This window comes from Ciconia boyciana, chromosome 1, assembly GCF_034638445.1.
Source record: "Ciconia boyciana chromosome 1, ASM3463844v1, whole genome shotgun sequence".
NCBI classification, from domain to species: Eukaryota; Metazoa; Chordata; class Aves; order Ciconiiformes; family Ciconiidae; genus Ciconia; species Ciconia boyciana.
In genome coordinates this window covers 54,936,399-54,951,768 of record NC_132934.1, presented here as the reverse complement: position 1 = coordinate 54,951,768, position 15,370 = coordinate 54,936,399, and the positions used below count along the sequence as shown (strand labels likewise).

The 15,370-nt window shown below is 46.1% G+C and overlaps 1 protein-coding gene across 1 annotated transcript; it reads right to left on the bottom strand.

Moving 5' to 3' along the window:
- Positions 1-391: 391 nt before the first annotated feature.
- Positions 392-1,132, bottom strand: APOLD1 (apolipoprotein L domain containing 1). The gene has a single exon (XM_072885752.1). The coding sequence runs from the start codon at positions 1,130-1,132 to the stop codon at positions 392-394; it is 741 nt and encodes a 246-aa protein (XP_072741853.1).
- Between the last annotated feature and the right edge of the window lie 14,238 nt (positions 1,133-15,370).

Genomic DNA, 15,370 nt, shown 5'->3' with positions numbered 1-15,370 from the left:
CATCAGCCTCCTCACCCGCTTCTTTTTGCTGCTTTGGGGAAGCAGAGCCAGGGATATGGCTGGGGAAACATGGGTCTGAGGAACGGCCACCTACCCCTGCCTGCAGGCTCTGGAATCTGCTGCTGTGTACCCGATAGTCCACGTGTCCATCATAACCTCCAGCCTGAATCAGGTGGCTGCTGTGAGGTGTCAGGGGGTGTGTGTGTGTAAGCTTTAGCTTCCTATTGTGAAGGAGTTTGTGTTCAGATATAAATAAGGCACACAGGAGATGTGCACACTTGTGTGGATGAGCATGACCAATATTACGATAGCAACAGGTAGCAGAGCTAATGGTGGCAATTAATAATGCAATGTCTCCAAGCCCGGTTTTAATTATGGGGCAAACACTGTTTCAGCTGGATGGTCTTAGGGTGTCAGCAGTGGTTTTAGCACCCAAGTTGAGTCTCCTCGTGCGTGGGGAAAGCTCTGTCCTGGATTCAAGAAGTTCACAGACTTCATCCATCGCCTTGGTGCAGGTCTCGAGGTTGGCAGCCAGCTTCTGGATTTTGGCCTTGAGCATGGCCTGGCTCACTTTTGTGACCTCCTTTGTGTATTCTGGCACAAGGAAGCTGTGGGAGCCGCAGAATACCATGAAGCAGACAGAATTGTACAGTGAGATGGAGGCCCTCTTCTCCGACTGGCGCAGTGTGGGGTCCCCCGGACCCTGCCCCCGGCGGAGGAACTCCAGGCAGCCAAGGATTTCCCTCATCTGTTTCCGACAAGTCATTGCGATTTCCTGCACCTTCCTTACCTCCCGGGAATTGCAGAGCACTAAGGAGAGATCGGAGGTGATGCTGACGGCCCCCCCGGCAGTGGCCAGGCCCAGACCCACAGCCGATGCCAGGAGAGAGGCTCCCAGTGTTGCCGGACTCAGGGACAGCCCCACGATGGCTGTGACTGCTCCTGCGGCAGTCAGGGTGCTCCCACTGACATTGGCAATCAGGGACCTTTTGCGGAGTTTGTTGAGTTTACGAGCCGCCTTGTGAAGGTGAGCAATTTGGCCACGCAGCCTCCGTCTCTGATCCAGCAGCGCTATGTGGAAGTGGTGCGTGGGGTCTAGTGTTTGGGGAAAGGCAGCACCGTTTCTCTCCATGGCCTCTGTCCAGAAACAGAAAAGGCTGGGTTGGGATTTATGTTAAAAAAACCCATGAGACATGCTCAGCCTGGACCACCATTTCACGGATGGCATCCAGCCAATTTTTTTTTTGCTTCACTCAGCTACATGAAAGGTTTGCTGTCTGCACACACGTACACACTCACGTACACACACACACGTGCACGTACACACATGTACATTTAATTACCATATTCCACTGTAACTTTCAGACAGAGGAACTTTTGAATGTTTTTCTTGTTCCCTGAGAAGACTAAAATATCTTAAGGGCTGGGGTCATAGGTGCTGTTGTTATTACCTCTGCGAAGACACAAAACGTCTCTTCCAACCCTGGGGTCAGAAATTCTCTTGAGATTAAGTGACTCAGTGCCCAGAGTAGTAATGCTGTCCGAACTAATGTGTTGTCCCCACAATGGGATTCAGAGGATCTGCAATATTCAAGGGCATCTTTCACAAGAAAGGCAAGGCTCTGAGGAGGTGAAAGCCACCCATCCCAGGTTGCTATTTAGGGGTCATTTCCCATTAATGGAGGACAGAGGGAAGCTGCTGAGGGGGGTCAAGGTCTGGCTTTTCCATCTAGGAGGTGAGAAGCTCATTGATGCCTCAGACGGGTATTGTGAACATCCTTCCTTTCTTTATGCCTAAGCAACTCAAGGTCCTGCAGCATTTTTTTCCTATTGTAACCTGGCGTCAGGGTCTGGACAAAGATGGGAACCGTTGTTCTGTGGTGCTTAGTCCAACCTGTGGTGGTAGATCCCCAGTGACAGTGGCAGGGAGGCCTGTGGGCTTAAAAGGTTCATGAAGAGCACATCAGAAAAGCAAGCCATCAGAAAAGTGCGCACTCCCTTGGGGATGGGGAAACAGGGGAAATACAGGGGCCTGTGAATAGAAAAGGCTTGAAAACTGCTGGCTATGTCAACCTCCCCTGGCAAGATAGCAGGAGAGTGTCTTCCCTTCTAGAGGGTGAATCTTCAGGGTTTTGGTGCTAGGTGATCTCTGTTTGCTTTCTCTGTTCTTTGCACAAGGGTAGAAAGAAATGTTCCAATAAGCATTTGCAGGTTGCTTTAGGGCTGCAAAGTGCTTTACAAAGGAAGCCAGCATCCTTAACCATGCTTACATATAGGGCAACTGAGGCAAGGGAGGCAAAAGGAGTGATGTGGCATCGCCAGTTGTCTGGTGGGAGCAGAGCTTTTGTGCTCCACAACGCTGCACCGTGCACAAGGCTTCGCTGCCTCTGCACCTAGCAAGGTCTAGCCATAGAGCTAAGAAGCTGTTTGCAGTCCATAATGCCCTCATAGCCAAAAGAAGTCTCTGTAGCAGAAAGACCCTGTCCCAGAGCCAACTAAGCAAAACTATTCATTGCTACAGCCACCTTTTCTCTTCTAAGTCTTCTGTACTGGAGGTGCCTGGTCCCTCACATGGGCATACTATATAGTTAGGAACCTTGGGGCTTTCATTCTGCAGAATCCCTGTGCTTCAGAAGGAGGAAACCTCCTACCATAAAGAGTCTTTCCATCCTAAAGTGTGTGACTAAATTAATTCTCACTGCAATTTTTTCCCCTTCTACTTGTCCTAATTCATCTCACATAGAATCCTTTAGGAGTTCCCCCTACGCTCTTCAGAACAACAACCCCAGTCTCTCTTGGTGTCATCGGGCCATTTGAGCCACTTAGTACACTGTGCTTTTCTCAGCTGAAGGCAGCATCCTCTTATTTTTTACACTACAGTCAAAGGTGAAGCTAAAAGCACAAGGTCTAACACTAAGCTAAATGGATACCGGCATTGAAATGAACAATGAGCATATCATCAATAATTTAACAACAGATCAATATGATGATCATTACATATATCGATTCCTGTAGCCTCTTAACAATTTGTTCTGCAGATTTTCTTGCTGAGAACAGTCTCAGGTAATAACAGCAGCCATTTCACTACAGTTAGTAGAACAGTCATTCAATATATAGCATAAGCTGTACATTGATGCATGTCTTTTGAATACACTGATCTATGCCAGCATAAAGGAAAACAAAACCAACTCCTGCTCTTAGAGAAAAATCTCCCCAACAGTAAAGGTATACATTAGTCCAAAACCTGCAAACACTTTCCTAATACAGTACTCGGAGACACTCCAAAAAATACTGGTTCAAACTTACCTTCAGTTTCCAGCCGACCTCCCCAAAGACAAATTTTGATCTGTTTCTGGAGGAGACCAATTTATAGCTCCTGTGGACCAATTGCTGTGATGGGAATGCTTTGCCTCATACTGGGAGTTTGCCATTTCCTGCTCTCCCTTGTGCAGAAGGATGTGACACACTGGAAAGTGACCTGTGGGACAGCAAGCACACATCATGTTCAGGAAACGATCCCTGCGAGTGAACATTGTGTGTTCGCTTTTCCTGAAGTGTAGGGGGAAAAAAATTTAAAAAAATCTCAGCCTATTCCTGGTGCTGAGCTAGTGCAGTCATTCCCCACAGGGAACCGTTGCCTTTCCTTTCCCTGAAATAGCAACTGACTTTACTCTGTGCTGGAGCTGCCAATTGCTTGATGACTGAAGTTTCCCCCCACCACACGTCTAGGGCCAGTGGAGCATCAGCCAGCCAGCTACTTCATTCAAGGCCAGTGTACTTTTAAAATCCCAGCTCTTTGGGACAATAGTGTGTGTGACTGGCTGGAGCACAGCAGTGCTGTGTGAGAGCTGGAGCTGTGCTCCACTCCATAAAAGGGAAGCAGCTCCACAGCAAGATGATTGCTCTGAATTCCAATCCCTTCTCTTTCTGAGTAGATAAAACCATGCAGCATACTGCAAAAGGAGTGATCTCCCTGTGTTTTTTCTGTGTTTCTTAACTATGGGCACCATGATGGTTGAGAAACAACCATGTTGTTTTCCTGAGGTGCCTGCCCAGCAGTCAATGATCAGAAAGAAAGGGTCATTGGGATCCCCTCTTTTGCTGCCTGCTGTTGCCTGGCAGTTGTGCCCACATACAGATGTGGCCAGAGGGGGGAAGTGATGAAGGTGTTGGGGAGGAACAGCTTAAGTGACACTCCTGGCGCTGCCTTTCACACTGAGCCAGGGCCAGCTTTAATCAAAGACAGATTATTTGGATGAGTTCAGGAAAAAATGATTTTTTGGTGGCGCTAGGTGGTGCAGCCCACCTTAAACCAAAGTGGCATGTGTTCTTATTGACACAGGGCCTGTGGTACCAGGGACATCTGTTTTGAGCAGTTGTGCTTGAAGGTGGGGCATCTCCTTTCTTGCTTGGTGGATTCTTACTCTTCAGAGCTGTTTGTTGACAGGGAACCTCTGATTGTGTCCTAGTGTCCCCCTGGCCTGGCTAATCTGAAAGCTATCTAGCTGTCACTGAGTGGCGAGGCTTTACTGTTGAATGTGTGAGATGCGTAGCTGCGCAATTGCTGGAGCTGACCTTAGGAAGGAACGAGGACTGAGAGGCAGCAGGCAAAGAGAGGAGAAGGCTGGGATTATTTATTTCAATGGCAGCTTGGTTTTAGATCATCTAAAAATGACTGTGAAACAGTCTGTCAAGTGTTTTGTCGGGGTGGACCTGCATGACGTGGGACATGAACAAATAAATAAATAGCATTGAAGAGCTACTTCAACCTGTCACAGACCTGAAAAGAGAAAACATTGTTCTGCAGATGCTTAAGTAAGCAATCTTGGTCTGTTACACTTTGTACATAATGCACGTTAACAGGAAGGTGAGTTTTGACACTGAAGGAAACTGTGCTTTAGCCCTTCCCTTTGTTTTAGCAAACATATTATTGAATTGGAGCTCATCTGCCTTGGCAAAGGTTTGCAGCTGATAGACACAAGCGTTCTTTTGCACATTCCCAAATAGAATAGACTTTTTTTTATGTAACTGCATCTGCATCAGGACTTGTGCAAGCAGAGATGTCCTTGTTAGGTTGGTGAATTTTGGTAAAAATGAAATAATGAAGAAAAGAAAAAAAAAGGTCTAGAATGAGCTTGAGCCTGAGAAGATGACACAGTTTTGGTTGCTCTTCTTCCTTTCCCAGTGCTCTTCTTTCAATATACTCAGCTGCAAAATGTTGTCAGAAACCCCTGCGATGATCAGTGCGTGGGCGAGGACGTGATTAGCGTGCAGAAGAGACGATTCACTTCTTTATAGTATCCCCTCACAGAGTTTCCTGCATGCTGAAAGACCTGCACTTTACAGAAGGTGAGATGTTGGTCTCAGCCTAGGATGGTTTTTCACAGGGATCATCCCAGGGCTCCTTCACCATCTAAAGAGAATGTTTCCCCATAATCCACCCCAATAATGAGGTGCCTACCCAGAAAGTAAGGACTTCCCATGAGGAGCTACAGATGTCAACTTGATTTTTAAAAAGAAATGTGTATTAGAATAAGAAATATTATCTCCTCGGGAGCTGCCCTACAGCAGTATGCTGTGATCTGTTTTTGTCCCTGCTGACACTCCCACAAGCATCCCTTTGGTGAGAGTGTTGGTCTTCTCTCCCACCAATAATTACAGAGAGTCCCTCCAGCAAAGGTGAGCAGGTGGGAATGGGAGCAGGATGGGAGAGGAGCGTCTTCTCTGAGTGCCTCCCAGGGACTGAAAGGCTTTCAGTGCCATTAGCGCACCTGCCCAGATGTGGGCATATCTGCTGAGTCACCGAGTAGGTCCTAGGGGCCTGCTTGGAGTGAACCTTAGCTACCAGAGATCTCAAGACTTGTGGGGTAGGTCTGACCTTCGCTGGGCAGTCCTGCAAGCTCCTGCACGCTAGCGGAGGCCTCACCATCCTGCCTGCTGTACATTTTCACCCAACCTCTCTGCTGCTGCAGTCTCTTCTTTCTTGGCCTGTGAAGCACTTGGGCTTGAGGGTAGAACGGGGACTGCAGGTGTTTCACAACTACCTTGGCCAAAAATGGTCCCTCTGCTCCACCCTTTCCCATCTAGCCACATCCTCTTGAAATGGGCAGAAGCCAGACCCATGCAAAATCTGCCCTGAAGGCATTTTGTGGGAGCAGATGACCAGCAAGGGGAAGGAAGGATGTTTTATTGCCTCAGCTCTCTTCCTTCCAGTGGATTTTGGCAGAAAGGACTGGTCCTTCTGCTCTTGTTCTCTCCAGCAGAAGGGATATATAGCAGAAGTGTTTATTCTGAAGCTGTTTGGAGCTACTGCAATGTAACATTTGAATGTAAATGTGTAAAATTTGAAGCTGGAGTTTCAAAGATACACTTCCTTTATTAGCATTGTTTTGATCAAATAATTGAGTACATTTGAGTAAATTAACATTCAAATATAATCTTTTTAACAAGGGATTTCTGTCACGCTTGGTACTTTCAACCTTAACCGCTGGATCCTGGGGCTAAAAGTTGTCTGGTTTTTTTTTTTCCCTGTGGTCAGTTGAATCGATGATAAATTTTAACTCTTCACAGCAAGACGTTCATTCAGATTCAGTGGGAACTTGAATAGGCCAAAACTAAAACAAATAAAGCAAATTAGATCAAAAAGGGCTGCATCGGCTTTTAGTAACCTTACCAGTAGATCCAAATTAATTTTTTGACAGCATTCCAGAATGAGACGGGCTGCTCTGGGCTGTGGTCACTAGTGTGTGTGAGACTTCAGCTGGGTTTGAAGAAAGCTACAAAGAGCAGGGCAGGGTTGAGGGGAACAGGACAGCCTGTGGGATGGAAACACCTCTTGTTAGTTCCAATTAAGTAGGATATTAGCCAAGTACATTGACTGTGCCTGTTCCTGCTTTGTGAGCAAGCATTCATGTAATAAAGCTACCATCCTAAATTGCCTTGTCAAAACACTGCCAGCAGTGTCTGCAGAGATCAAGTATTTATTTGGACATGGAGAGTGAATTTCTGCAATGGACTAAACCAGACCAGCTTATACTGCCATTTGCCACCTTTAATTACGTGTTTCAGTGCAGGCTGTATGGCATAAGGCACTCTCTCTGACACACAAAAAAACAACTCCCCACTTAGCCCATATGCCTCCAGCCTTGCCTGTGGCACAGCTGACATGACTGAGTGCAGCCGTATGCAGGTTCTACTGAGACCAGTGCTGCTGGAGGACTTTTCTCTGTTCAATGCCTCAGCAGTGGCAGCAGCAGTGCCCCAATGAGCAAGTCTGGCTACCCATACCCTCAAGCACTGTAGAGAATAGAGAATCGTTACCATATTTCCAGAACTGCAAAGAAACCTAATAGCTTGGTGACAAGCAGAAATTAGGTAGCCTGGTTTCTTGTCGCTCTTTTCCTGTGGACTTCTTGGTGGCTGACCTCACGTTGCAACATTTCTCTCGAAGAAAACAACAGTCTGGATTCTTCTCACCTACAAAACTACGTATTTTCATGAAACTTGCAAGAAGTCGATGTCTTTGAAACCTTGACTGCTTTGTCAAGTTCTGGCCAAGATTGCCCAGGAAGCTCAAAAGCTACTGGTTGACAAAACTGCCAACAGCCCCACTCCATAACCCTCATTTCTGTAGAGAGCCAGGCAAGAACAAATCCCTGTGTCCTGCAGCCGAAACACAAGGCACAGATGTCCATGGTTTCTTATTCCCCTTTGCCGGTGTGAATCTTGCAGCATTCAGCCAATCTTTGGTTTCATGTACTGCTCTGTGGTCTTCTCCCTGCCAGGGTGAAGTCCCTGTCCTCCAGTGCAGGAGGAGGAGCTGCTGGTGCAGGAGCCTTCAGTGGTGTTTCTGTACCGCATGCTGGCAGTGCCCCCGGGACCACAGTTTGAACGGGAAGGAAAAGCAGCTGAGCTGGGAAGCGTGACGCCAACAACATGTCTTTACCAAGAAAACTAATGGGCTGGAAAGGCTCGGGTTTAAATACCCCAAACTAGTCTTGGGAGCCTTGGGATAAGAGATTGCTGGGTAGATGTAGCATTTATTTGCTAGGAAATGAGAGTGTCTGTGTTTCCATCAGGCAGCACAGGACAGCTTTACCTGGCTACCCTATTTGCCCCCTGCCAGTAGCAGATTGCTGTCTGGGTTAATGATCTCTAACAGAGACACTCTTGCTATCTCTTGCTCCTCAATTCTTGCTCTCAATTGCTCTGATATGGCCGTTGGTGAGGTAACAAGTCTCAGCTTTGAGGGTACCTAGAAAAACTAAACTCGGAGGCTTGAGGGCACCAAACAACAATTCACTAATCGGTCATGGTGGAGAGAAGGGCTATGAAAATGTACCTTTGTCAGGAAAATTGGATTTGGTATCATCCTGTATTTGCACAATGAAAAGTTCCTGATCTTGTCTCTGTACTTGTCACTGGCCAAGGCCAGAAAGCTGCAGTGACTGGGTTCACCCCACATCCCTGTGCGCTTCCCTACCAGCTACCTGGGCAGTGGCTGGGCAATGCAATTTCAAATGTACTAAAAAAGCATCTGCTCCAATATTGAACCAAGAATGTAAAAAAGTAAAACCAAAAAAATTGTGAGATGATATGGGGTCTCAGTGCATTGACATTGTCTGACTTAAATTTTGTAAAGAAAACTTAACTTTTTTTACTATTTTTATGAACTCTAGTGTTTATTTTTAAATATAGGAAAGAAAAAGAGTATGTTTTTAGAATTTGTGCTTTTATTTAACCTTAATTCTTCTCTTGCTTCTTCAAATTAACCAACTGTTCTATTGTGCATCATTTGCAGCTAGTCAAGAGAAATATTTAGTATTCATAACAATACATGGGCTTTTCATTGAAAAATAACTTAGATAAGATAACTTATAATCAAATTTAGATATTGGAGATGGAGTGATTTGGATAGATTGAGGCTGCATTGCAGGTCTGCATGTTAATTCCATCCCAGTTTTACCAATGATGCTGACTTTGTGTTGGGAATATTCAGCTCAAAAACCTCAAATTTCATAAAGGGGGATTTGACTTGTCCTGGAATGGTCACAGTCATGTGTCACTGTTGCATTCCTTCATTATCAAATAAGAGAGTTTATCCATAGTCCTTATAGAAACTGGTGCTACATTTGAAGATGACCCAGAAGTTGAGAGGTTTGGACTGTGATGGAAGACCAAATCCTGTACTCCTCTAAATTTTTCAGATCTCCTCTCAGTTTTTTAAAACACTTGCAAGACCCGTTTGGGGGGGGGGGGGGGTTGGTTTTTTTAAAGTATTATTAATTTCATATTGTTAAGCTTTTAGTAACACGATTAAGGTTCGTCAGGAAACATTCCATGTAAAAAATGCACTGTGATGAAAACAAAATAATGAAATTCATTACATTGATTAACCCTCCCATCTGGCACCGTAGAAACATGGCAGACACACAAGGGCCTAAAGAAGTCCAAGAGAAGTTAAAAACTATTAGCTTGAACTTCAGACAGGGATGCGTCTCACCTAACTTCAGCCCCCTTCAGAGGTTCACACGCAGCCAGTTTATTCACTTTCCGAAGCTCCCTCTAGAGCCAGGAGAAGAAACAGCCATCCCCAAAGGCTGGTTCAGTCCACCTCTTTCAGGCACCTGCTCTATAATACGTGACTTATTATAGACACCAGTTCTTTATCCCTCTCCTGTCCCATTCGATGTCCCCCAGGTTTGTTAGGTTTATGCTTCAGTTTCAAATGTCCTGTCCCACAGAGGCTTCTCTGGGCCAGAGATGGTCCCTGTAACCCAGCACTTGGTGTCCTGCAGTGCTAGTAGGAGATGCTATTGTGGAAGAGCGTGGGTGGCAGTGGTACATCCCTGCCTGTCCCCTTCAATAATAGCCCCTCTTGACCACGGATTTATCTGGTACCTTTTGAGCCTGCTGATGCCAGCTGCCTCCACTGCCTCCTGCGACAGTAAAGTCCAGAAGTTCCTAGTTACTCATGGTATAAAGAAGTATTTTCTTCTGCCTGTTTTCAGCTAATGTACTCCTTTCATAGAGTGACCCTTATGCTAGCTGTGTGGGATCAGGGAAAGAAAAGTCCATGGGTTTGGTGATCCTGCACTGCACTGTGTATGGCACGTGGTCCCCCCTCATGCTCGTGAGTGACAAGTTGTCAGTCACATTTTCAGGATTAGCAGAGGACATGTACAAGCCAGACAGGTACAGAAGAACACAGGGCTTTGCAGAGCTGCACTTGGGAAGGCAAAGAAAGCATGTGATGGATAACATCACTGCATCACAGTCCTAATGGTTTCTTACAGGTCCAGGGAGACTAAGATTCAGTTTTAAATGTCTGAATCTGAACTGAAAAAAACCCAATTCAAATCATTATTATTTTTGTCAAGCCAGGACTTTTATTTTCAGGTCACGTCTTCCATTCTGAAAATATGATAGCTGCAAGGCGATTCCTCTTGGTAACCCACCAGGGCTGGAAAAAATAATCAGAAACATTTTGTCCTATTGCCAGTGTGCTTATTGCCAGGGAGGGAGAAAGGGAAATGTTTTCTCACAAAAGGCCAGATAGTTCTTTTTGTACCTTTGTTAGCATTAACATTAAGGCGTAACCTGGTGTGAGTGCCTCAGAAATTACTTGTTACACATTCCCCAGACCTGATCAGAAAGAATAGCTGTCAGTAACATAAACCTCTTTGAAAGGAAATTTATGAAGAGGTGGTGGTATTCTCATGAAGGAGCTGAGGGCATCTTTCAAGCACAGCACCAAATCTGTTAATGGGAGATCTGGCAAGAGAAAATCACCACTCCCATGAGGCCTGGGAGCCTGCGCTTCCAGAAGAGGGGAAGCTGGCCAGCTGCAGAGCCAGGACGTGATGGGGACAGGAGCTTGGCGTTTCTCCCAGGCTCCTAGTTCAGATGTGTGCTGTGCCTGAGCGCTCTGCTGCCTGGTGTCCCTGAAGCAATTTCACGAGACTACAGGGTTGGTCAGCAGATGCTCTTGGCCCGTTTCCTGCACCCTCCTGAACAAACGATCAGGACATGGGAGGGAGGAAAGGAAAGCTGGGAGAGAATGACCTTCCCTGCATCTGCAGATACACCCTGCATGATTAGCAGAAGCCATAAAGGCAGGGCATGGCTGAGTGACCCCGTGGTTTGCAAACACATGCAGTTTTAAAAAATACTTTCTAAAAATGGCATCATTTGGGGAGATACAAAGGCTTGGAGGGGTAGTAAACCTCTCTGGTAGTGTCTGATCAAATGCAGCCCTTGAAAAGATCAGGTAGCGCCTCTTTTTTACCAGTCCAGTAACACAAAAACCCCAGCCCACCCCAAAACCAAAGTAAGCAAACAGACAAAAATAACAAAAAGATATTTCCTTAGCTATTCTTTGAGTTTTTCTAACCCACCCCAGACACAAACAGTAAAGAGAGACCTGGCTTTTGGGTCTAGCTGACCTGGGCCTAGGACAAGACTTATAGAGGACAGTAAAGCTGTTTGTATCTTCCCAGGTTGGATGGAGCCAAGATAAACCCTGTTGTCACTGAGAGCAACCCAGAACAGGTTCTGCCTTACACTTTGCTTCTCACTACCAGAAGATGCTCTGCTGGCAGCTGGAAATTGCTGGGGTGAGATGAGGAGATTCTCCTCTGAAATACCCAAAAAAGTATTTTCAAGGAAGATTCTGTAAAAAAAACATCTGAACAACAGCATTTCCTTTGAGCTCCATGACATTCGGAGCTCTGGGGAAAGGGAAACCCTAAGCTGCACCAGAGAAGAATTAGATTACCAAGGACCACTCTTCTGACTCAGGCTTACATCAGGATCATGGTCCATACAAGTACTATGCAGAAGAGATGCTTGTGTGGAAGGCAATCTCCTCTTTATTTCCTCACAGGCTAGACGTGGCTACATGTTTAATTTAGCTGTTGAGATAGCTTTTCCAGATTATTTTGTAGCCCATCTCCTCACCATATGAGCTCTCCCATTCACTCTCCCTCTCCCATTCCTGATTAGAGGACACATCCATGTGGCTTGGGAGGACTACTCCAGACGACAACCCTGGAGTAAGCTGCCAGACTGAAGTATGCCATTCCCACGTGCATACAGGGTCTTGTGGCTCATGCTTGCTCCACACCATATATACAGAACCCTCTTCTACAACGCATGTTCCTTGCAGTATCCCCAACGGGGCCCTTTTAGCACTCATCCTGTCCCCTCTTTGTGCACACATGATAGATCCAGCATCCAGCTTTCCAGCCTAACTCCCTGTTTTGAGACACAGGTGGGGAAGAACTGGGGCTGGAGGGCCAGAGGAGTTTCCCACTACTCTGGGGAAGGAAACGAAGATGACAAACTTCACATGGGTGGCTCCTAGGGTAAGCCAGAGAGGGACGCGATGTCATCGTCTACTTCAGTACCTGTATCATAGTGAAAGGAAGGAGAAAAGTTCTGGACGCAATGTGTAAGCTCCTGGGAAAGAAGATGAAAACCAGAATGTCTATACTCGCCTGCTGCTGAAAAGCTCCCAGTGTGCTGCTTGGGACCAGCAAGGGATGTGGATGGTGGTTTCACAACCTGGCTGAGAATAAGGCTTCAGCAGGAGCTGGGAACAATTCTGTACTACAAAGCACTTGCACAGGAGGGATGGACCCCATCTGGATCAAAAGAGAAATGGGCTTCTGGCTATAAGCATGCAGGAGGTTGTCAGTGAGCTTTTTAACTGAGCAGGGGAAAGCCACCCAGTGGTGACATTTTTCAGGATGGTGCTCCCAAGGACAAGACATAGCAAATTCTGTAGCCTCTAGGGAAGGATACATCAGGGGATAGCACAAAACAAGAGGGTTAGCATTCAAAGAGAAGGCCGGGGGCCAGATCAGTGCTGTGATTGTCTCAATATCAGGGCTTGAAGCCTGGGAAACAAGACGGGAGCACTGGCACATTTTTCTGATATAGTAGGCACTTTGGAAACCTTGAACTTGTAAAAAGAAGCTCAGAGGAACAGCTGGAAGGATTAAATCCTCACAGGTGGGTAGAAATGGCTGAAGTGATCTTGCTGGGGATACAGTGGTAGGGCTACCACCCACCCAGAAAGGCCTGAAAAAGGGAAAGATACTGGCACTGATAACAAGAGGGAGGGTTGAGCGTAAGAAAGCATAATTCAAAAAGCTGCAGGTGTGTCTGAGTAAAGAACACAGAAAAGAACATAAACTCTAGCAGATTAAGCATAAAAATATAACTGAGCTGTGCAAAAAGGAATTAGAAAATCAGCTAGTTAAAAAATCAGAACTAGTACTAAATCATCCACCTGACACAGCAGCAGCAAAAATCCTGCCTGAGAGCCTGTCAGACCATAGGACTCTTGGTCTATAAGTCTACTGGCTGTGCCAGACGCATTGGTGGAGCTATAACGAGGGTCAGAACATACAGCCTCCTGGATAAATACAGCCTTTTCAATAATGTCAGCATAGTTTCAGCATGCAAAGGGAGGTCCTGCCTTACAAACATCTTTTTCATGAAGTCAACTAGTATGTGGGGAAGGGTGATCTGGTTGATGTGATCTGCTGGGATTTCCAAAGGCTTTTGGCAAAGCCTCTCTGAAAAGACCTTAAAGAAAAGTCAACAGCAGCAGGATAAAAGGGAAAATCTAGCATGGATAGATCTTTGATAGAGGGTTGAAAAAAGCATAGGACTAAATAGAGGAAGGTCACCAGGGAGTTCTGCAGGGGTCTGTACTAGGTATCATCTTAATTTATGTTTGCTCTTACAGCTCAGGGCCGGGGGGGATAATTAAAAAAGATCATTTGGAACCTTGAACAAAAATCACATAACTCTGACTGGAGCCTTTTAATTGTTATTAGTGGTCCTAGGCCTCATTCAAGCTGAGCAGCTTTGCAATAGGTTAGCGTGAGAGGTAGCAGAGCTGCAGTGTGGAGGGCAGTCACTGGTCTGCCATTTGCTGCTGCTGCTGCTGAGAGCAAGGACGCTTTTGCCTGGAGCATCCCCACCTCCAGACACCCCAGACCTCCCTGGACTGGTGCTGTGCACTGTGGTGGTACCATCAGATGGCTGTGATCTTAGGGAAGGTTTCCTTCTGTACCTCCCAAACATTGCTCATACAGGTACCGCTGCTCACTTCCGTACTGAACTCAGTATTTGGCAGGGGTATTTGGCTGTTGGGATGGCCTTTATGTCCGTCTTGAATCAAGACTCTGAATTGGATAAACCTGCTTTGGAGACTGGTTGTGGACTCTGCCTTTAAGGACAAATTGCATTCTTGATACCTAGATCAGATTTTAATCCAAATCCACGAGACTAACATCTCTTGGAGTATCCTAGGGCTCCCCTCCAGGCTGGGTATTATTTTATAGTTGCAGCACCTCAGAGACTGAGTGACTGTACAGATCAGATGACAACATTTTGTACTGAACTGTTACAGCCCTAGAAAAACGTTTTCACACTTGAAGCGGCTCTACAGGCTTGGAGAACTGGAACTGGGCAGAGAAGGCCTCTTATTGACAGCCCTTCCTTGAACACAGTGCAGTCAGGGAGCTGGATCAGGTCTCAGAAAGCAAGTATATTGCTCTATTTTGTGCCTCTTTAGAGAGGTGTCTGACGGTGAGCATCCTTCTTCTTTCAGCTTTAGTACAGACCAAGCATTGCACCTGAAACACTTTTTCTTCTTTAGCCATTCTATAGGCAGGTCTTCCCATGGTGGGTGGTCACGAAGGAGCCTAGCATAAAGCAGTCTCTTTGCCTAAAATCTCCTCCTCAGTAGGACTCTTTCCCTCCTTAGCATAGTAGACTGTAAGTAGGCATTGGTAATCGAGCCACCTACTTCTCACCACCTTTTATATTTCAGGAAACATACGGTGGCTGACGCATTTCCTGATGTCTACTCAAAAATCACATTAGTTTGGATCCAGGACCTCTGATTACCAATATGAACTACAGACAACTCACAGTTTCTTGCTCTTCTGCAGCAATCTCCACGAACTTGGCAGGTGCCTGTTATCACCTGATGTGCAGGGAAACAGAGGTAGGGAGGAAGCTGGTGGTTTGCTCATTGCCTCGTGGGCAGAACCGAGTGGTTAATGCAGGTGGCCTCAGTTTCAAACGAGTGTTTGCTCCCTGAGGCTACCCTGTGACCTAGCACAGCTTTTGTAATACTGATCAGGCCATGATTTTAAATTCCCTTGTTCTGGGCCTCTTCAAAACTGGAGGGTGAGACTTTCCCATTTTTAAGTGTCTATTATACTTCTTATTCTAGACAGCTTGATGTAAGGAATACTAATTCACCCTTCAAGGCCACAGAATTCCTTTCTTTATATTTCTTGGAAAAGAGGCATCAGTAGGCCAAGAGGAATCTTTCCCTTGTAAGGCC

Excerpts from the sequence above, each read along its gene's own strand:
- APOLD1 (XM_072885752.1), bottom strand. The coding sequence starts at position 1,132 with ATGGAGAGAAACGGTGCTGCCTTTCCCCAAACACTAGACCCCACGCAC.